Source organism: Condylura cristata, unplaced genomic scaffold (genome assembly GCF_000260355.1).
Source record: "Condylura cristata isolate star-nosed mole 26May11 unplaced genomic scaffold, ConCri1.0 scaffold00013, whole genome shotgun sequence".
Lineage (NCBI taxonomy): Eukaryota > Metazoa > Chordata > Mammalia > Eulipotyphla > Talpidae > Condylura > Condylura cristata.
Window position 1 is genome coordinate 21,152,959 of NW_004567114.1, and position 22,286 is coordinate 21,175,244.

Below are 22,286 nucleotides of genomic sequence, written 5' to 3' on the forward strand. Positions count from 1 at the left end.
ACAACAGAGGTTGCATAGCTCGTGTCAGCCAGGGAGGCAGGGAAGGGCACCACTCCTAGTATCAGAATCTGTGCATACATACAAAGCATAGGCCACACGCAAACACTATGTGATTTCATGTTTTCTTTGAACTGAAAGTCGTAAGTGTCCTAGCCAATGACACCTGAAGAAGTGCTGAACACTGAAACAATCAGGAAAACAGGACATCTTTCCTAGGCCCACGGAAACAGGATAACCTGAGTCATGATGACTGAAGAACAACAGCAGTGGGGACCAGGCACCGAATTTGAGGGACAGCTGTGGTGGGATGTCTGTTTAGGGTTAACTGTTCTGCTTAGTTCCAGAGGAGAAAGCCAGCTGGAGGTGAGAACTTAGAATGGCTTGGGGGATAAAATACCCCCATTCTCTTAGATCACTGGTTTTCTGATAATGAAGTACCTGTTATAGGTTCAATTTCTGTCTCTGTTCAGTTGGCTTCCGACAGTGACAGGTAGCCTGGCCCCAGCACTTTAGTTACAAAAGAACTTAGTACAAAGTAGAAATCATACGAGCCCCAGGTTCTAGCAGCAACTTCGAGCATATCTGTGACACACATATGCTCCCATGGTATGCTGCTCCTGCCTCTTCCTGTGGAAATCCACTCAGGATTCTGAGGGCCCCCTTCTTTTCTTCTTTGCACACATTGTACACATAACAGGTTTGTCTTCTCTAGGCCCCAGGTTTTCCCATATCGAAAATGTAAGTTTCTGTCCCAAATACTTTTCTCTTCACTCCCTGCTTCCATTTTTTAAAAGGAAATTCTTTTATGGAATGATCTTAGTTTCAATTTCATCTAGAAATGTTCAAACCAAGTTTTTGCTATAACAAACTTTTAATTTCTTGAGCAAGGATGGATTTAACCAGTGTTCTCGATTGATTCTTCCAGAATCAACTTGGTTGTAAGTCACTTGTCATAGTGGTAGTGTTTTTTTCTGTATTTTAACTGTCTGCCGATGTATTTCTGGTTCCCTAGGCACTATCATACACATACCACAGCTATTTCTAGCTCTGTAGCACCTATTCAAGTGCTATTGGGTACTTTAAAATTCACTGGAGTTGTATCACAAAAAAGCTTTCTTTCTGTGACCCTAATGTTGCCAGATTTAACAAATCAAAATACACATTGAAATTTGAACACCAGATAAGTAGCAAAAAATCTTTAATAAGTCTCATGCAATATTTGGTATATATTTGAACTAAAAAATTATTTGTGGTTTACCTGAAATTCAAATTTAACTGGATATTCTAAATTTTATCTGGTAAGCAAACCTAAAAGAAGACCCGTAAGTATCTATTATCTATACTAACAAAGGGGCCACTTCCCACTATGCTTAAGACCAGAACTATTTTATACTCTAAGTAACACAGATACTAAAAACATGACTATCTAGAAAGATAGTCATTACATGGTCACAATCTTGAAAGGTCTGTATGAGGATGGAGGCACGTTTTCAAGCAATTCAGTTAATTGTGGGGGGTCCAAAAAACATTAAATAAGGACTTTCTTTAAAATGAGGCTTTTATGCATAGCTATCCACATATGTACAAGCAGCTCTGAAGGCCAGAGAAGCAACTCAAATTTTGGAATCCTGGAGACTTTATGAAGACTATACTAGTTACTAAATCTGACAAACAGCATCTAAGAAGTAGGACTTAGAATAGGGGAGGGCGTGGATGGGCAGCGGCATTTAATCAAAGTCACAGTTTTAACTTCATATTCTGGGAATAATAGTGGCAAAACACAACACCTCTGGACCGAGGAAATAAAATTGAGAGGGACATGATTACAAGAAACCTCTAGAATTCTACTAGTTTGAGGTTCCTCAAGTTGGTACAAATGGTGGCACTCTCTGGGTCACTTGTCATGGCATCAAAGTTTGACAGAGAAGGATGACCCACAGGAGCAGCCTTGCTGTGCTTGAGGATTGTTCAACACTTGAAATGAGCTTCGGATCAGTTCCTGGCTGAAGTCCACCTGGGACCCTTTGACGAAGGCCAAGCTATCAGAGTCAACCACCACTCTTGCCCCACCCTGTTCAAATACCCTGAAAAGACAGGAGGAAGGCGTTAATGAATATCACAAACATCAAAAACATGTCAACAGCTGAGCCCCGAGATGTGTACCCTCTGTTTTCTGAAGTACAGAAGAAGTAAATGACCAAATCACCTCTAAAAGGGGCTGAGTTTCTTTAAGGCAAAAAAGATTCAGGGGGATGATGAAATGTTTAGGGATATTAGCCTGGGATGAGTCCTGCCTGACTCTCCACTGATTACCCTATGGACCTAGGCAGGCCCATTTTCCTCCTATAACTTACTTTAAATCAAGTAAACAAATCTTCCCCCAAGGTACCCCCACTGTGTGAGAAGAATGGTGGAAGCATCCTGGACACACCTTTTAAATTTAGAATGAAGTGCACCTTCAACTGGAGGCACTTATAACCCTCCCGAACATCTTCCAAGCACCATCCCCTTCCTCCTTGCCTGTCGTCCGGGTTGACAACTGTATCCAGAGAAAATTTGTATTGGAATCCGGAGCATCCACCTCCCTCCACCTCCAGCCTGAGAAATTCTGACCCTTCGGTGATTTCCAGAAGCCTCTGAAACGCAGGAAGGGATATCAAGAAGGCTGGGCAAGGGGAGGAAGAAGAGTGGGTGAAGGGGCAGTCTCTGACCTCAGAGTCCTCAAGCGGGCAGAGGCTGGCACCGCCACCCCACGTGTGGCCGCCTACCTGGACACAGCTTTCCGTAAGCTGGATCTGTCCTTCGCCAGCCTCGGGGCTAGAGGACGATGCTTCCCGATTCGCCTGAGGTCGCAGGGAAGCCGCAAAGAGCCTGCAGCGCACGGGAGGAGGGTGAACCCGGGAGCAGAAGGGGTCTTGGTGAACCCCGCCTGGACAGCTTCAAGTCAAACCTGATGACCTCGGGCTGGACAGCCTCACGCCAAACCCTCCCCTCCCCCGCGAACCTTAGTTTCCCTTTCGTCTTGGCAGCGCGGAACTTAACACCCTTCCCGAGTGCCCGTCTAGGCTTGGTACCTGCCCCTCTGCCAGGGGGTGACCGCTCTCAGGGCAGCGGCCGCTAGGGACAGTCCCCGGGCGGCCGCCATCTTCCTCCACAGTCCCCTCCCCTAGCACCGCCCGTACTTCTCAGCCCCGCCTAGCCTTTGGGAGGCGGGACTCATTCAAACCCCGCCCCTCCGAGCACATTATTGGATGGTGCGAAAAAAGAAGAGGTTTGATTGGCTAGAAATGCTCCCATGGCGGAAGAGAAGACGCACCAACAAAGCCCGGGCGGAGCGCTGAAGAGAGGAGCGGGGCGGAGCGGAGGTGGGGCGGGGCGGAGGTGGGTCCTCGCTGCTGAGCGGGCCTGGGGGGCGGAGATAGCGGGAGTCTGGGCCGGGCCGAGCCTACTCTGGCTCGCGGGAAGGGGGCAGGGGCGGGCGGGGGCGGGGTTCAGCCTGGTCGCTGGCACCGGTCGCCTGACTGGACTCCTCCCCGGGCCCGCCCGACCAAGCCTATCTTGTGACCGCGGTGGCCACTTCGCCCTCGCGCTTGGATCCTCCACTGCTGCGATGCGTTTCCTGGTCGCCGCGTTCCTGCTCCTGGCGCTCAGTGCCTGCGCCCTGGCTGAGCCGGTGCGTTTCAAGGACTGCGGTAAGCACCAGGCCCGCCCTCAGTCCCGCGCCCTGGGAGCCCCCGCTGGAACCCGGGGCTGAGACCCCGCGCTCGGTTGGGTGGGTTCAGCGGGCTCGACCCCGAACCCGCGCGAAGTGGCCTGGGGCTGGGGAGCAGGTGCCGGCCCAGGAGAAACCCACCGCTCCTAAGTTTGTCTTTTGGGAACGTTCGGGGTCCCTGGACACTTCTGGAAGTGAGCCTTTCTTGCAGGACTTTCCTAAAGTTTGTAAGGCAGACAGACGAGCGAAGCTCCTTGTCCAGCACGGCTGGGAGGGGGTGGGAGGGAAGGGTCACTTGTCTTTTTTTATGTCTTGTTATCTTGAATGACTCTTCCTCACCACTCCGTTTACTTTTCTTTTTAGTTGTTCTTTTTCTAATAAGTCAAAAGTTTTCTTTTTCGTGATTTATCCTAAAATTAGGGCTTGTCTTGCACTATGGGGTTTTGTGATTCAGTTTTTCCTCCTATAAAACTCGTGTTCCTAGTGACTGCCTGTGACACAAAACCTCCCCTCCACGCTGCAGCTTGGAACCTTTGTTGAGAAACACTAAGCGGGTAGAAATTCTAAGTCCATTCAGTCAAGGGTATAGAATTCACTGTTCCAGCAGAACATTTCTGAAGTGGAGAGGTGTAGGGATCAATAAAAGTGGCATGAAATTGATTTTATAAAAATTTGTAAGCTGGAAGAAAACTTGGGAGATCGCTAGTCCATTCACTGAATTCCAGGGGTTACACAACAGAATAGGAAACAGTAAAGGTTTGCTCCTTTTATCCAATGCCCAGATAGCAGTAACTGCTCAATAAGTATTTGCTGTAAAAGTAAATGAGGGAATAAATACTCTCCCCACTCTGACCAAAATTCATGTTGAGGCAAAATTGCTAGGGGTTGGGGGAATCTATCTGATTAAGTGATAAGAAGGCTGACCTTACTACTTAACAAAGGCTGCTCAAAAAGATGCTATTATTACCTCAAATTACTGCCTTAAGCGCCACTGAACTTAATATCCAACATCTGGATGAAGACTATTACCTCATTCTATCCTCACAATCTTTTATAGGTGAGGAAACTGAGGCCCATAGAATAGCTTGTCCAACATTTCACAGCTAGTGAGTGGTAGGAAATTAGAGGGTGTTTGTTATCCACTCTGGATTTCAGTAACATTAACATTTTTTTAATAAAAAAATAAATCTAGGAATTGTTCTACTCTCTTGAAAAAATCAGGTCTCCCCCTATAGAAAGACTTCTTAAGGAAGACTTCACTTGCAGATTTTCAGTTTAGTTTCGACTTGGGAAATACAATGTAAAATCTTCAGTGACCACATCAAAAGGTTTTTGAGTTCCTCTCAAAACACACTCTACTGAGGTGGCATTTCCTCAGGTGAGAAATGGGGCCAAGCAAACTAGTTTTGCAGTTTTTGCAGATTAACGTTAAGAGTGTTCTAATGACTTTGGAAGCCCAAGAACCTCTTCTCAACAATGAAAAGAACTGGATGAAGAGTCTTTTACTCAGTTTCTATTAGATCATGTGACTCTCAAAGGACCGAGTGGAATAAGGACATTGAAAGCTTTAGCATAAGCACTGACTTCCAGTAAGTTGTAGATTAGAGTTCCGGATTTTTTTTCCCCGTTCACAGAAGATTGGGCAAAGTGAAAGACAGTGCTTAGAGAAGAGAATCTTGGGTGTATAGTTTGAGAACTTTGCCCTGATGGAGAAGCGAGCTGGGTATCAGAGATCACCCAGCATTCCATACAGATCTAACTGGAGGTATGTTGGTCAGTATGATGAAACTGTTCCCCCCAAGTACAAGTACAGGCTGAAATGCCAAATGCCTCTCCTTGTGCCTCTCAGTCCATGTTCTGCGGCACTGAGTTCACGTGGAGCCTGCAAAGCAGATAAAATATGCTCTCAACTTCATGTGTTCAACTTTTTTTTTTAAAGATTTATTTATTTATTCGTACAGAACTGGGGTACAGGTCAGAGATGCGGAGGGTGAGAGGATTCACCAGAAACAGAGTGGGGAGCAGAACAGGCAGATCCACAAAGTACACCGCTGAGGGGAGCAGCGGGCGGGCCAGGAGAGGTCTGCCTCGCCATGTGGATCATCTCCGGGGCAGGCAGGAATTGAACTCATGCGGAAGTGGCCTAAGCTTCTTTGTGCTGTGCTTCAACCCGCTGCGCCACCAGGGAGGGCCTCATGTGTTCTACTTTTAAGGCTTAAAGAGGCCATCTTATTAGCTGGATCTATCATTTCTGTCCACAAAATATATTTGAGGTAAAAGATCCACCTTTTGTTTCACAAGGGAACTTGCTAATCACCAAGGGGCACTTGTCCCAGAGTAAATGCAACAACTGAATTATGATATGATGATAATAGTAGTAAGCAATTACATAGCATTACTGTGTTCCAACACTTATCTAATACCTGGCTCTGATAGCTCACCTACCCTACCAGATAGATATTACTATCTCTAGCAAGGTTAAGTATATTGCTTTGATCTGAAAGAGACCAATCAAACATTATACCAAAAAAAAAAAAAGATGTAAGGAAGTAAATTGTTTTTAAAAAGTATTGCCTAAGGTTGCACTGTAAGTAGTGGAGCCAGTGAGATGTCAAACTGGGGCTTCGGGTCCACAGAGATGGCGGAACGGCTCAGCTCAAGCTTTCTGCCTTATAGGCATTGTGAACTCTTGGATTTGCTCCCATTCAATTGTCCAGTTTCGGGAGCCTGGATTTATTCTTAATCAGCCTTTTTGGTCAAGCGTGCATTGTGAACAACAGCACTTTGTCCTTTTCAAACTGGAACAACCAAAAAAGACACACTTTGCCTCAAAACACTTATTTTCAAGAAAAGGGGTTTCTAAAGTAGGCAAATGCATGTTTAAAATTGTTCTCTTTGGTAGGACTAATCAAAGTTTGGAGAGATTTCTGATTTGGAGAGATTTCTGGCGAAGACTGAAAGATGAGCAAGAGCCCCAGGGGCAGTTTAGAAGTAGCAGATCAGTACCTAGTCTCAAGTTTCCAAATGGAAAAAATAGCACTGAAACTCTAGGCTCCCTTGTTCCACTGTTTGGCTTTAAAATCCTGTGTGGATGGAGGGGGAGTGGGGGTGATTTCCCCTGAATAGCCTCTCAGGACAGGGGGCAAGAGAGTTGGCTATATTATTTAACAATTGTTTAATTCCCCTTTACCCAAAAATAAAATTTTCAGCTCATTCATTTTAAACAGTATTATTGCAAAGATGAATAAGCAACATCTAGTGTTATTCCTTAGTGATTTGCTTTTCTATTAGATAACTCCTGAGCTAAACCTAGTTTGTGAGTCATAAATCAATTTTTGAAACTGCTTAGAAACAACACTGGAAAGTCAGATTAGTTCTACTTCCCCATAGGACCATATTGTTTAGACATACGCAATATTTGAGAGTATATTACTCCCAGCATTGATATAGAGCCAGGCCAAGTACTTCCAAAGGGAAGCAACCTGGAGCAGGTTCCTTGATGTAACTGGTACCTGTGGTCATCTTGAATATGTGAACCAGACCTACTTGGATTGAAGTTTAATTTAGGCCTTTAGCTTGTATCAGAAACATAGAGACCTTAACCTCTGTCCTCTTCTTCATTTCTTTGATTCTTGGGGGGGGCGGGGGGGCGGGAAACAAAGCCAAGGTCCTAATGACAATGAATATTTAAGGTACTGCTTATTATTTTTCAAGCCAAACCAGTTCATGACTCATAACAATACCTCTTAGACATCTTCCCTCAAAGAACAAGACAAATAACCCTGGGTGGCGGGGGTGGGGAGGACAAAAACTGAGAAGTAGTTGTTGTGTGGTTCCCATTTCAGGGGTGGTAGGTGGTTCCTCTGTTTAGGGTCACTCTTCTGTTAAGATAGTAGTTCCTTTTAAATTCCACAGTCCATTTAATCAACTGAGTGGACTTCTGAATCAGCTTAATATCAAAAGCCAGCATTTTCTTTATTTATGTAGGATATCTGGTTGGGGTGAAAGAAAGAAGAACTTTCAAGAAGACAAACTGCTGGGCCAAGTGTTAACCAGGAGTTTGGGAGGAGTTTTGGATAAAATCAGAAGGAAATCGCTTTTTCGTATCTGAAAATTGACAAGGATGTCAGGGTTCAACCTTTAGGCTAGAAAGAAGATAGTAGTAAGGGTCAAGGTGATGCTGCTACAACAGAACTGAAAAGCTGTGGTTGGGTTTGAGCCTGGATCTTCACCTAGGATCTTGGGTTTGAGCCTGGATCTTCACCTAGGATCTTCCAGGAGTTCTCTGGAATTTTCTCCTTGGCGTCTCCTTCCCTTCATTACTGTGGCTATTTCAAGCTTCCTGCAAGCTCCACTTACAATGGCTTCCAAATCAGGCCTACTCATTGAGTCCTGGTTCTGCCTATTCTAAGCAGTGACCTTGAACTTACCACAGGAATCTTTCTGCTCTTCTGTTTACTTTTGTAAAAAAATTTTTTTTTATGCATGCAAGAACTGGGGTACAGCTGTGCCAGAGGTGCAGGGGAGTGAGAGGATTCACCAAAAACAGAGTGGGGAGCAGAACAGGCAGATTTGACTGAAATATACTGCTGAGGGGAGCAGCAGGCAGGTCAGGAGAGGTCTGCTGTACCACATGGGTCAGCTCCCTTGTAGGGGATCAAACTCATGCTGCATTGGTATCAGATTGGCATAGTGCTGCGCTTTAACCCATGGTGCCACCAGGGAGGGCCCTCTACTCTCCTATTTTCTTAAAACAATTATAAAGCCTGTTGTGAGGTTTTTCGTCAGATGCCTCACATGTAACCTACCCAAGGTGCAATTTCCATAGGGTCAAAGAGAAATACTCTGGTATTAAAACTCCTGGAGCCAGGAATGTTAAACTGCTTCTGTCTGTTAAAAGAGTTAGCAGACCTTCCAAACAGAAATAACAAAGCCAGCATTTGCTCTTATAGAGCATGGGTTGGAAAATGATTTAACTTGTTTCTGACCTGCCTTCTTGTGGTTTCTTGTTCTGTCTCGACTTCCAGCTATTTTTTTAAGTACAGTTTTTCCCATAATGACAACTTTATCAAATTTATATGCTTATCTATTTGCTATGAAATGAAAAGGAAATGGGTATACTTTAATTAAGGCAAACATTTTCAAGTTTAAGTTTGAACTGCCACACCTTTATCCTTAAGAATGAAAAGCAGGCCCTCCCTGGTGGCGCAACGGGTTAAAGCACAGCACTGAGAATCGGAAGCCACTTCAGCATGACTTCTATCTTCACCTGCCCTGGGGGTGACCACATGGCACGGCAGACCTCTCCTGACCCGCAGACCTCTCCTGACCCGCCGGCTGCTCCCCTCAGCAGTGTACTTCGTCGATCTGCCCATTCTGCTCCCCACTCTGTCTGTGGTGAATCCTCTCATCGCCCTTGCGCCACTGGCCTGTACCCCAGTTCTGTAAGCACAAATAAATAAATCTTTTTAAAAAAAAAAAAAAAAAAAAGAATGAAAGCAGTTTCTGAAGTTTCTGGCTATTTACTATGAAAAAGATCAAATTTTTCTTGGCTAAAAAACCAATTTGCCCCTTTCACTTGATTTAAAGAGTATGATTTTAAGTGTAGGGTGAATCCAGATTCTGACTTTTAATTGGGCATTCTCTTAAAGATTCCTTCCCAAGAAAGCTGTCAGGGAGAACAAGCTTACCCTAATTGAGAAGAGGAAAGAACCTTCCCTTTGCCTGGATGGTTTGTTTTCCCTACTATTCCAATTCATTTCTCTTCTTTCACAGGTTCTGAGGTTGGAGTTATAAAGGAATTAAATGTGACTCCATGCCCCGTTCAGCCTTGCAAACTGCGCAAAGGACAGTCTTACAGTGTCAATGCTACCTTCACCAGCAGTGAGTAAAAGCGGCTCTATCCTTCAAGATTCATCTTAAAACGTTATATCAGTATCAAGTGTTCAAATAAGCATGCATATGTAGAGAAGGGGAATAGTGGGAATTCTGTGATCTCCCTCCCAACTTCTGCAAAACTCGATCTGTGCCTTTAGACATCCTTCTTGTACTGAGTTCCGTATTTCTTTTGCCCTAAGTTTATAGCTTCCAGACTCCCTTTAAGCAAACAGGAAGATTTGCTTGTGTTCATGGGTTTTTCAGTCTAGAAACCTATGGGGTTTTTTCTGTCTGTTTTGGTTCATATTACACAGCAGGCGTCATGTTAGTTTTTTTAAGCAACAGGCTACAGTTTTAGTACAGACCCAGTTCTGTAGACTTTGGAATTTCTCCAAAATGTTTTTGCAAACAATATATCTTCCAGTTGTTGAATCCTTGCCCTGCCTGAAAACAAAGGTGCAATTAATATTTAACAGACTCTGAATTTTAGAGATCCCAAGTGTGGACCCAAGAAGCAATCAGTAAACCTAAGCTTGCTTCCTGTACTTGAATATTACTGAAACTTGTTAACTTTGTTGTACCACATCCATCACCTTCAGAGTGCAATAATCTAGATAAATGGAAATTCTTTCTTTCTAGAAAAGGCATCTACCTTGAATTTTCGCCTCATTTTCTATCCTATGGAACTATATTTGGCAGTCTAATAAGAAATCTCAAACTTCCTGTCATCTCTTGTTCTTAAGTCTAAAGTTGTTTTCTCTGCATCCCAATGCTCTATGTTCCAAGCCATAAAGTATTTTCTAAACAAGTCATTCCCAACCCAAACAGAAGGAAACAGAACCAGTACTCTGGATCTCCAGAAGCCCCTCACACCTCCTAACTCTGGTTGTCCTAATGTTGCCATATTCATTCTTCCTGCCTGTTGCATGATATGGGCAGAGGGCAGAGGGCAGAGGTTAGCAAGAAAGTCACCTCCTTCTAATTTTACCAGTTTCTAAAGGGTTACATTGTTTTCTATTGAAATAGCCCATGACATTTCTCCAGAAATGCCTTCATATTGCCTTCACTTTTATCCTTATTTGGAATCCTTTGGGCACAGTATTTGTGCATCCCCAGACCTGTCCAAAATTCCAAGATACCAAAGATGTAGAAGCTGATGTAGATAGTAAATAGAAAGTTTACTGCTCAGAATCTCTTACCTTGCTGGATTATTTGTCCAGGTAGCTCTGATTCACCTAAGACTGTGGAAGATGGTGAAAAACAGGTTGTAATCAGGACTGAGAACAACCACTGCTGATTCCTTCCCCTCAGGCTCCTTTAACTTAGTGATTCTTCAATTCTCGGAGTGAATACTTACTCTATAGCATGCACAGAGATACTGAGCATAACTACAGAGAACCAGACCACAGAAGTCAGAGACTTCATGAGTTGCTACAATCGTGCAGTTGCTTCACTACATATCTGAATTTTTTATTTAGAGCTTGGAAATAAACTATTTCCTTCATTCTCTGTGTTTCCCCCTCCTTAGCTACTCAGTCTCAGACTAGTGTGGCTGTGGTGCATGGCATCGTGTTGGGCGTCCCAGTTCCCTATGCCATTCCTGAGTCCGATGGTTGTAAGTGTGGAATCAACTGCCCCATCCAAAAGGACAAGACCTACAGCTATGTGAACAAACTACCAGTGAAGAGTGACTATCCCTCTGTAAGTGCATTGTTGAAGAGTACTCTGGAGGCCTTGTGACCAGATTAGATATCTGAGGAGGGGAGACCAGAAGCAACAATTAGAGTTGGAGTCCAGCTGTGTAATGATGAATCAAAAGCCTGAGGTAGAGGAGATAAATTTGAGTGTTAGGAATCATAAGGTGGGACAGTATTTTTCATTGTGTGCCTTCATTCTCTGTCTTTTGCTCTGTCTTTTGTGAGCTGGGGCCACATGGTGCTGTTTTTTACATCCGGTGCAGTCATGCACCACACAATGACATTTCAGGCAACAGCGGACCACATACAGGACAGCAGCTCTCAAATTCCTGTTGTAAATGACAGCATAGCCTTCCGCAGGTCACAGCACTTTGCATGCCTCTCATGTTCACAGCCTCTCTTGGTGGCATCATATAATGCCCCTTGTTCTTGATTGAATCTTGGATTTTTTCATTGTGGCCCTAAATATATAAAATCCATGGCTAATGCTGCCAGTAAGAGGCTGACTCCAGTCATTGACCTGGAAATGAAATTACAAGTGATTGAGAACTGTAAAAGTGGAAAATCAGTGATGGTTTTTGCTCATCAGTCAGGCATGTCCCATTCCACATTGCTACCATGTTGAAGAACAAAGTGATAGAAACTGTCTAAGGCTCTGTTTCATTGAAGGCAATGAGATTAGCAAAAACTAAATCAGATATGGAGAAACTTCTGATGACCTAGATGGAAAACCAGTCACAGAAGTGTATCTGTCTCAGCCCTTTGATGATCACAATCAAAGCAAAACATTTGCAATGCTAAAAGAGTGGACACAACTATGATGTTGAATTTACTGCTAGCTCTGGGTGGTTTAAATAATGCAGGAATCATTATTCCGTACATAAAGTGAAAAGGCAGTAGCATAGGACAACTGAACAATTTTTGGAAATTCTAGATAAGCTGACTTACCTAGAATTTACTTCCCAGAGCAAATCTTTAATATGAATGAAAAGCTCCCTATTCTGGAAATGAGGCCTAAAAAGACTTTCAGCCTTAAGGAAGTAAGTCAGTGCCAGACCTCAAGGTTGGTAAGCACAGTAATAGTCTTGCTTGAGGGCAGTTTTGCGGGTCACAAATTAAAACCCTCTGTGGCTGGTACAGTGAGAACCACAAGGCCCTCAAGCATATCAGTAAGCACACACTGTCAACGTACATGCTCACACAACGGCAAAATCACTGAACAACTCATTTCTCACAGTGAATCTCTGTTGTTAAGTGAGGCATTACTGTGTTTCACTTGATTCTCATGACTACCTTTTGGAGGGGTGATGTTATCCATGGCTCACCAGTGAAGAAATAGCGCCTCCATACTCTGCACTGTGAACAGAGTCCACTCCACTAAGACATTATCATAGCCCAGACTTAGAACCAGATCTTGCCATTCCAAAACCTGTGCAGTGTTGAAAGATTTTAGCTGGTCATCAAGTAGTTCAAGATTTCAAGTTGTCATAGCATTGTTGTCGGAAAATTCGGAGTTTCCAAGAGAGTGGTAGTTTGCTAGCTCCATAGTACAAGTAACTTTTCCACTTTTCTTTTTCTCCTCCACACGCCTCCAACCCCTGCCTCACTTCTGACCCCCCATACCCACTTCTCTTTCTACCAAACACTTGTGAGATAGAGCTCTTAAATGTTGCATTGTGAACAGACATTTAAGTACATAAGAGAATAATAACAAAAACCTAATGTCCACTTAAGAAAGGATTGGCAAAGTGTCAGTGATTTATTAAGACTTAGCAGGGACAGCTTATGAGTGTAAACAAGTTAAGGCAAAGATCGCTAATGAAGTACACATACTTTAAAAAGTGTAATAGAGTTAACTAAAATGGTTACTAAAAACAGTTATTGTCCCTGAAACTCATATAATCATGAACTTCTTTAAACAGCCTTTTAGCTATGACATTTCCATTACTAGCTAGCAGGTAAGTTTCCTTCTACCTACGAATCTAACTTTATTTTGTTCTCTTTGGGTTGCAGTTAGAAAAGACTGAGTCAGATTGCAAATACTGGAGAAATTGTTTAAATATAAAATTATCTTCATATAAAGCTTCACTTATGTATCACGGATACAGAGGGGAAGAGTTGCTTTAGAAATTGTATTTGCTTCGTTGACTAGGTTAGTATGTGGTTCAGCTAATACCAAATCACAGGTGTTTGATTCAATTTTCTAAGTTAAGGGCATAGTCTGTGCTCACATCCCAAGCAGCCTTAATGATTTCAGAAGAAAAGTATGAGGAGTTAGGTAGTTCGTTAGCGTTTACATCTAGGATTCATAGTTAAATCAGTTGCTGTTGAGGTGAGGTTCTAGTTTCATTTTTTTCCCTTTTATTTTCCTTTTTTTCCAGATTAAACTGGTGGTGAAATGGGAACTTCAGGCTGACGGTGGCCATCGTCTCTTCTGCTGGGAAATCCCAGTGGAGATTGAGAGCTAGAACTGTTTGATTGCCAGTATGTCTGTCGAGGGTCAGAGTGCAAGTAGGGAGAGGAGGAGCTATCTAAAAGAGTAAACCAGTGCCATAAGATTAAAGGAATTTCTGGGCTACTGCTCTGTGCCACTCAACCTCCAAAAGTGTCCAAGACCCTGTTTCCTGAGAGCTCAGAACCAGCCCTTGTAATATCCTTTGTAAAGGGGTTGAAGGAAAGAAGAGAGTGCGACTCGGGATTTATTTCACTGTCTTCTGCGGTTTTGATCAGGAGGGTGTAACCAGACAGGACCCGAATGAGGCTGCTGAGGTATACTGGATCACTGTCCCAGGCTATGACCCTGGCAGCGGAGGCGGGTTCCAGGCCACATCCATTTAGCGGGATATTGCATCTGCTGGCTCCTCACTCTAAGTGCCTCATTGAGTTGACTATGTCTGGCCCACACACCTGCGGACACTTGACAGCACCTCCGACTCCACTGCTTCCGCAGGGAACTGAGTGAGCTCCAGCGTCTCAGCAGAGGGGAGGTGTCCCGTGACAGAAATTCACCTCTGGATGGCTGGTTCTCTGTAGTTGTCTCCTGTCTCCTTTTTGTGTTAAGGGTTTTTCATTAAATGCAGCACTTGGTTAGCAAATGCTTGATAATGCTTGATTTTTTTTTTTATTTGACAGCATCCACTTGTGACTTCATCATGCACTTGGAAATGTCCCTTTGAATAAATAAAAATTTAGTGGCTGCAGTTACCAGCTTCTTCAGACAGAATATGCCTCGCCTCGATACATGGAGGTTGGATACCCATCCCAGTGGTCCCTAGTGTGAAGTAAAGACGTGACACAGAAACTGCTTGTTCTCCCCTTTGCCCATTTTGAGATTACCTACTTTCCATACAGTACCACTGTTTTGCAGCCCCATACCATCAGGCATGCTTGAGAGAAGCAGTGAAAGCAAACATAACCTAGTTGAGTAACAGCATCTGAAAAGTCGAGAGTACTGAATTTAGGGGAGGGGTGTGTAAAGGTTGTAAGTTGGCAGTGAAGGATAGTGTTTCTTGGGAATCCTCTGTCATCATGAAAGCCTAGAAGCTTGAAGATGAAATGTGAACCTGTTGCAAGTAAGAATTAAAATTTAAATCCTATTCCTGAAGTACACATATCATCACAGGACACAGCTGTTGCTGTTTGGACTCAGTGTACTATTGATCAGCTTGTATCTATCTTAGATATTACAAAACTGTCCACAGATGAGTTAGGTAATATGGACCTTGCTAAGCCATCTATTTTAGGTTGAGGTGCTCTTGTACCAAATGAGTTATTTGGCCCTCATTTCTTTTTATCACAATAACTTCACTACTCCCTTGGGTTTTTTTGGCTTGTGTTTCCCAGGAAAACCACCAGGGGACAGCAATAGATCAGGAATAAAGTTGCCAGTAGCCAAGATTGTTAATTCCAGGAGCCATTCAAGCACTGTACTCTTTGGCTTAGATCTTTTATGATCCTACCACATTACCTTTTTTCTTTTAAGATTTATTTATTTATGTATACAGTATACTTATTTATTTATACAGTATATTTATTTATGTATACAGTATACTGAGTACAGGCCAGAGGTGCAGGGGTGGTGAGAAGATTCACCAGAGTCAGAGTGGGGAGCAGAACAGGCTGAATGACAAAGTACGCTGCTGAGGGGAGCAGTGGGCAGATCAGGAGAGGTCGGCCGTGCCATGTGGGTCACCTCTGGGGTGGGGATCGAACCCCCACTGAAGTGGCTTTAGCTTCTTAGTGCTGTGATTTAACCTGCTGTGCCACCTGTGGTAGGGTGGGCCCCCTACCACATTACCTTTAAAAGGACAGCAACCTGGCCCTCCCTGGTGGCACAGAGGGTTAAAGCACTGCACTAAGAAGCTTAAGCCACTTCTGAATGAGAATGAGTTTGATCCCTGCAGATCCCAGCCTGCCCCGGAGGAGACCACATGGTGTGGCAGACCTCTCCTGACCCGCCCGCTGCTCCCCTCAATAGTATACTTCCTCGATCTGCCTGTTCTGCTCCCCACTCTGTTCCTGGTGAATTCTCTCACCCTCTGTATCTCTGGTCTGTACCCCAGTTCTGTATGAGTAAATAAATAAATCTTTTTTAAAAAATTAAAAAATAAAAATAAAAAATAAATAATAAAAAAAAAAGGACAGCAACCTATATTCCTATGCTGAATCCCTGTGTGAATTCCAAAGGTGGTTAGCTGCTATAGTCTCTGGCTTTAAACTGCAGGTAGTTGGTTCCTGACTTCACTGGTTAATAAGACTACCAATTTGATCTTTAAATCCCTTAACCTCTCTGTGCTTCCACTTTTAATTTTTTAAAGACTTGTTTATTTACACATACAGAAATTTATTTATTTATACAAGCCAGAGGTGCAGAGGTAGTGAAAGAATTCACCAGAGACAGTAGGGAGTAGAACAGGCCGACTGATGAAATATACTGCTAAGGGGAGCAGTGGGTCAGGAGAGGTCTGCTGTGCCATGTGGATCACCTCCAGGGCTGGGGATCGAACTCACACTGTAGCGGTTGCTGCTAGTTTGCAGTGTTGCATGCTTACCCATTGCACCACCGGGGAGGGCCCCCATTTTTTTTTTTAATTAAATAGGGATAAAAGTAGTGAGGCTATGAGGATTAAATGAGATGATCATGTAAAACAGTATACAAAAGAAATGTTAGCTATTCTTGTAGGAGACACATTGTTTCTTGTCTACAAAGAAGAAAATCAGACTAAATCCCATATGTCACCTAAGGAATGTGCAGTTACCCTCTGTGCTGGGCACTTTTTTAAGGTACCTGGAAAAGGTCATTTCTCATGCATCTGCTCCCCTATTTCATCCTCCTACCCTCAGATGATGAAGGAATACAGTAAAGAAAAGCAGTTAAATTGGTGTGTACCCTTCAGTCAGAGCAGAAGGGCAAGGCAACAGCTTATAACTGTTTACCAGTCATTGTGAGGCTCCACAGAGGCTGCAGCAGTGAGCTAGGTAGGGTTCCTGTGGGGGGATTAGTTTGAAAGGTCGTCTTTTGTACAGACAGTTCACAGGCGCCCCCCGAGTCATGAAAACACTGGGAAGCACTGAATCTTAGGCTATATAAAAAAGGTCATGCTCTTTCCAATGATAGTCTCATACTTTTCTAGTCTACTGAACAAGCCACAGAGGCTTAGATGTAGCTCTTCTCCTGTGTGAATTCCAGGGCAGAAAAATCTCAGGCTCCCATTGTTAAGAAAATTCGAAGGGCCACCTCTGCTTACAGAATATAGGAACCATACCCCATATCTTCCATTTGGGAAACTGTTGGATGGAGGTATGATGTTTGTCAAATCTTCAGGCTCATGAAAAGTAGTAAGCATTGAATACTTTCCACTCCTCTATGTTTGGTTTTGAATTTTTAGTGGATTTTTTTTTTTTTTAAAGACAGGTTGACCTTAATTGTGCTTTGCAAAGGTTAGCAGTTCGCTCTCTGAGAACACTCACAGTCATAGGAAGGTGGCTTGGCATAGGTGATGTCCTTGACACAGGTGAGGCCCACGGTAAAGGGAGAGCATCAGGGATTAGCCATTCATTTCAAGTAATCCAAAAGCCAAATACTGCTTAAATGACTGGGTTGTTATGATATATACCAAGGAAGGTATTTAGGAAGAGCAGTGACTCAGAGGAAAGAATGATGTGTAAGGACAATGACAGTCACCTTGAATAAGTTTTTTCCCAAGGACCTGTGGGGAGGAAACACCACAGCGAATAGAGTTTGGGAGATTTAAAGGCCTGAGATACTCAGTTGAGAAGAGTGTGTGTGAACTGAGGTAGGAAGGCCACTCGGTCTCCACAGATGTGACCTAAAAGAATCTTTGGAGAATTTGAGTCATTTTGGGCGGATGTGTCTTTTTTTCAATGAAGAGAATCCCCTGGCCTGTCTCTGAGATTCTGAACAGAATGCTACTCAGTTAAAGATGTCAGGTGACTAACAACTAAATGGTCTGGGTGTTGGTTGCCATGGAAACAGCTAAAAGGCCCATTGCTATGGGAACCTACCATGCTCTCCAAACCAGCGGTTTGGTTCCTAAAAAGGAGTAGTGGCATATGGGGGTGAAAGTCCAGAGATGGGCTATCTTGGTGACTTGAGAGTCCTGAAAGAGGAAGAACAGTGTAAGTGAGCAGATCTGGCTGCTCCTTTTGACTACAAAAGAAGAGCAATGACTTCTTCCACTTTCTGCAGACATCCCCACCTGCTCCCTGTTCGTTGCCCCATGGTAGCCACAGAGTACACAGATGTTTGCTCTCCCTAAGAGAGAGAACGGCATGAGATCCCAAGACAGCAGTAGTATATCTGACACACTGCTACTCTCAGCTGCAGGGCACCTGAAAGGGAAAGCATAGATCCTCACTGCGTGGCAGGTAGTTCTCCACAAGCCATGTGTCCCCCATCAGCAGCCAGCAGGTAAAAGGATCGGCTTAGCTCTGACTGCAATGGGTTAGGTCGATAAGGAGCCTGGTAAACAAGATGGATGGCTGCTGGCCTTGAACATGGCAGAGACGCTGGGGGGTCCAGGAAAGGAAGCAGGATAGGCCAGCCACAGCCTTCTCTTCTCAACATTACAGAAATGTTTTTACTCTGCTCTGGAACCCCTCCTCCTACACCCCCCAAAAGGGGGGACTGCAGATGGAGCCGAGCATGAAAGACAAGATTTGATGGAAGTTCTCAGTGGATGTACACAACAGTTTTAAGATTTTTTTCTGGATTTTTCAATTGAGGAAAATAACTCAGTATAGTGATAAGATGACCTTTCTCTGAAACAAGAGAACATCTCCAAGTGCCTCTGGCATTATCCACGGTAAATGTGTAAAGCATACATGGAAGGACTTGGGATAGATAACCCCTCAAGTCTCTATCAGAATTAACTTTGTTACATCTCATTGTCACTCTGAAGGGAAGTTTGAACACTACAGTGTCCAGACACAGATCAGTCATCCACTGAAAGCGAGGAAAATCCCTGGAGTCCAGGGGGCGCTGAGGACTGACATATTCGATGCAGAGACCATCTCAGATATGTCTAGCCCAGGAGAATTTTACCTGATACTCCAAAATTCTGCAGTGTGTGGCTTTGATTTTTTTCTCCTAATGTTGCTTCCTACTGCCTGGAATTGCTAGCCCCACCCCCTCCCAGGGAGCTTTAGCACCTAGGCTTCTGGCACCAGAGAGAGATGCCACCGAGAATCTGGACTGCTCCACAGAACCGAGTACTGTGTCTGGTCCTGTGGGGATGTTACCACTTTTGGAACAGCATAGTTGTTTATAGGTTTCTATAGCCTTTAAAATTGTATATCCAAGTTGGGTTTCTATTCCAGCCCTTTCCAGCTGATAGGATTTAGCTGTGTAGCCACTTATGTAAAACAGGATGATTAAGAATGCCCAGCACCTGGGGGTGACTCTAATGATCTGAGGCATCTCCAAAAGTTCCCAGGGCAGCTGCCTGGCTCTAACGAGGACCTGGTGATCATTCTCACTCTAGATATGAAAGAAAAATTGCAGCCGTTGAACTTGTTGGATGACTAGAATCATAGGCATCCACCATGAATTGTTTTCCAAATGTAATGCCAGACACCATGCAGCTGCTAGCCACCGATGGTTTGCCTTTATAAAGATGGCTCCTATTTCCTTATGACCCTCAGCCACATCCTCTTCAAGTACAGTCTTTGTGTGTCTGCTTACCTTCCTGCTAATCTGGAGAGTAGAGATGCCCTTTCGTCTTTTAAGTAAATGCCTAGATCTCAGCACGCAGCAGTGTTTCACGATTTTTTTTTTTTAAACCTTGAACCCTAGAGCAGTCTTCGAAGGAGCAAGAAGAGTAACAACAGTTGATTTGGTTTCATTCTCCTGAAGGGCGCTGTGTTGCCTTATCGGGGAGGGTAGCTCACAGCATAGAGAAGCCAGCTGTCTGTGTCCAGGACACACTGACAACACTAACTTGTCTCCAGCCTACGAGCTCCCTGGCCCTGCTGGGCTCCTAAAGAAATGCCCCTCCACCCCCACCCCCGGCTGCTGTCCGTCTTCACTTCAGGTCAGCAAGTCTCCGGCCTGCCCTCGCTGCTCCTGTCTGGGCTGCGATGATGGCTCTGAAGCTGCATGTCGTATCTCAGAGGGAGAGAGAAAGCAAGTCTGGCTTGACCCAACTCTCCCCCTCTGGTTTGCTGCCTTCCTCTCCAGTCTACAGAAGTTCTGCAGCCCCCAGCAAATGCCCCCCTCACACTTGTCACAGCAGGCCAGTGTGCGACCCAGCCGGAACAAGGCCCAAAGAGCTCTCCAGAGCCATCCTGGACTATGGCTGCCAGCAACCCTCTCTTTGCAAGGTGGGTATAGGGCAAGCGCTGAGGGGGGGGCTGGGCAGTAGGAGAAAAGCCTGTCAGCCTGCCTGATTTGCTACATGACCTTGGATGAATCATTTAACCTCTTAGTTAAGTACCTCATAAAAGTATTCTGTGGATAAAGGAAAGGATGGATATGCACGTGTCGCTTGCAAATACAAAAGCTACTCCTACTCTGAATATTAATATCCTAGGATAGTGGAAAGGACTGTCAATTCAGTCTTTGGATTTTCCTGCTTATTTCCTATTGACTTGATGAGCCTGATACCATCACAGAAAAACCTCACAAGAAAAACCAGGTCCTGTTTTGATCACTTTAAGCACAAATTTAAGATTTGGTCATCAAACAGATGTCTATACAGCTGACTCTCCTGTCAGCTTGCTGGTCATCCTGAGGGTGTAGATGACTTAGGCTACTGTTCACTTCTGTCATCCTGATTGCCATCAGACTAGATGAGTCTGTAGGGACAGGACAGTGTGTTCCTCTTCAACCACTGGGTATTGAGCTTTTATTTTGTGCCACACACTGTGCCAGGCCCTAGGGATGAACTAAAGGTTAAGGCAAGGGCGCTGCTTTCAAGGAGCTCCGAGTCTAGTGCAGACAAGCTGCAAACATTCCCGCCTTGCAGCAAGACAGAGCCCTGGCAACTGCGTGTACAGACACCATGGCAACCAGAGGGTGTGCACGGTGAGCCCTCTGCTCCGGAGGACAAGGGGCGGGTCAGGGGCTTGTGCTGGGAGCATGGCTGGAAGTGGAGATGTCTGATCCTGCGCTGATTTTTATTCATCCATCATTTATCCTATCAGTCACTCAACAGTGGCCCTGCACATTGTATTCTGAGATCTTTGAGATTATTTAATATAGAGATTTACTTCCTGATGAGCTGCCAATCTTGGTTAATTTGTTTTTATTCAAAGTTCCTCCTACTTCATTTACTCTGAAACTGAGTAAGCATATTTGGTTATGTCTTGCCTAAGCACTCAGGATATAGATATGTGTATATATGAAATCTCTGGCTAAAAGTATCTCTTTGGATTTAGAATCCTGGCCTCATCTACCCAGCTCATCTGACCCACTTCTCTTTTCTGTCTATGACCCAGCCACTCTGGTTTCCTTTCAGTTGCTCAGACAGGCTGAGCTTCCTGCCCATAGCCACAGGACTCTTACACATGCTGTTCCTTCTGTTCTGGAATAGCACAGTCTGCACTGCTCCCCCTCACCTAGTTAGCATTCACTTAGTAACTCCTACTCATTCTCCACAGTTCTATGTCTCTTCCTCCAGCGAAGCTCTCCCTGACCACCTCTCCCAGATCAGATCAAACACTTAGCTGTACATTCTCATCACACCTTACCCTCTACCTTTAGGTCACCCTCCAAAATTGCATGCTGGTAGAATTGTTATATTAATGCCATCTCTCCCAGTAATTTGTTTTGTTTTTTTTTAAGATGTATTTATTTGTGCATACAGAACTGGGGTACAGGCCAGAGGTGCAGGAGCGGTGAGAGGCTTCACCAGAGACAGAGAGGGGAGCAGAACAGACAGATCGTCAAAGTACACTGCTGAGGGGAGCAGCAGGCGGGTCAGGAGAGGTCTGCCGCCCATGTGGATCTCCTCCGGGGCAGGCGGGGATCGAACTCATGCAAAGGGAGCTTTAGCTTCTTAGTGCTGTGCTTTAACCCGCTGAGCCACCAGGGAGGGCCCTCTCCCAGTGATTTGTAACCATCCTTAGGATAAAAAACATTTCTATTTTCTATTTTGCTTGGCCCTCCATTCCCAGTGTTTGGCATTGCTCTTAGTCTAAGGACCATTTTTAGTTTGAATTAATAAACGGAATGATTGATAAATTGTTGTCCACTATTTGCCTTCTGTCTAAATAGTTGTGTGTCCAAAACCTAAATCAATAGCAAACATAGTAACAGGGGTCAGAAACAAACAGGGCGTCTACCCTAAGAGGAGCACAAAAGGAAAGTAAGTTGGGGGCAGGAGATCGCCCAGATCTAGAGGGCATAAAGGGTTGGAGGGCCACGATAGGAAAAATGGAGAGAGTGGAGATGCCTGGCAAGGTGAGACCTGGGAGATGCCTTGGGAGGGGGAGGGGGATTGAGAGATGGCTATTGAGTATCTATTACCCTGATGTCAGGG

The 22,286-nt window shown here is 44.4% G+C and overlaps 2 protein-coding genes across 6 annotated transcripts; one reads left to right on the forward strand and one right to left on the reverse strand.

Annotated features, from left to right (window-relative positions):
- Positions 1-1,856: 1,856 nt before the first annotated feature.
- ISCA2 (iron-sulfur cluster assembly 2) lies at positions 1,857-3,154 on the reverse strand. Of its 5 annotated transcripts, none has more exons than XM_004681695.2 (4): positions 3,075-3,154; positions 2,769-2,871; positions 2,521-2,636; positions 1,857-2,084 (listed from the first exon to the last, which is right to left on the reverse strand). In XM_004681695.2, the coding sequence occupies exons 1-4, from the start codon at positions 3,143-3,145 to the stop codon at positions 1,910-1,912; spliced, it is 465 nt and encodes a 154-aa protein (XP_004681752.1). In that variant the 5' UTR covers positions 3,146-3,154; the 3' UTR covers positions 1,857-1,909. The 5 variants fall into 5 exon arrangements, with proteins under 5 accessions (XP_004681752.1, XP_012579773.1, XP_012579772.1 ...); XM_012724319.1 differs by having other exon boundaries at positions 1,909-2,084; positions 2,521-2,539; XM_012724318.1 differs by having other exon boundaries at positions 1,909-2,084; positions 2,432-2,636.
- Positions 3,155-3,486: 332 nt separating this feature from the next.
- Positions 3,487-14,381, forward strand: NPC2 (Niemann-Pick disease, type C2). Its single transcript, XM_004681696.2, has 4 exons — positions 3,487-3,692; positions 9,488-9,595; positions 11,118-11,290; positions 13,668-14,381. The coding sequence occupies exons 1-4, from the start codon at positions 3,611-3,613 to the stop codon at positions 13,752-13,754; spliced, it is 450 nt and encodes a 149-aa protein (XP_004681753.1). The 5' UTR covers positions 3,487-3,610; the 3' UTR covers positions 13,755-14,381.
- The last annotated feature ends 7,905 nt before the right edge of the window (positions 14,382-22,286 follow it).

Bases quoted from the DNA above. Each gene is read 5' to 3' on its own strand.
- ISCA2 (XM_012724318.1), bottom strand. From the start codon at position 3,145: ATGGCGGCCGCCCGGGGACTGTCCCTAGCGGCCGCTGCCCTGAGAGCG. The intron at 2,872-3,074 runs GTACCAAGCCTA...CGTGCGCTGCAG, and splicing joins ACCCCCTGGCAGAGGGGCAG to GCTCTTTGCGGCTTCCCTGC. The intron at 2,637-2,768 runs GTAGGCGGCCAC...CCTGCGTTTCAG, and splicing joins TTACGGAAAGCTGTGTCCAG to AGGCTTCTGGAAATCACCGA.
- NPC2 (XM_004681696.2), top strand. From the start codon at position 3,611: ATGCGTTTCCTGGTCGCCGCGTTCCTGCTCCTGGCGCTCAGTGCCTGC. The intron at 3,693-9,487 runs GTAAGCACCAGG...CTTCTTTCACAG, and splicing joins GGTGCGTTTCAAGGACTGCG to GTTCTGAGGTTGGAGTTATA. The intron at 9,596-11,117 runs GTGAGTAAAAGC...CCCCCTCCTTAG, and splicing joins CAATGCTACCTTCACCAGCA to CTACTCAGTCTCAGACTAGT.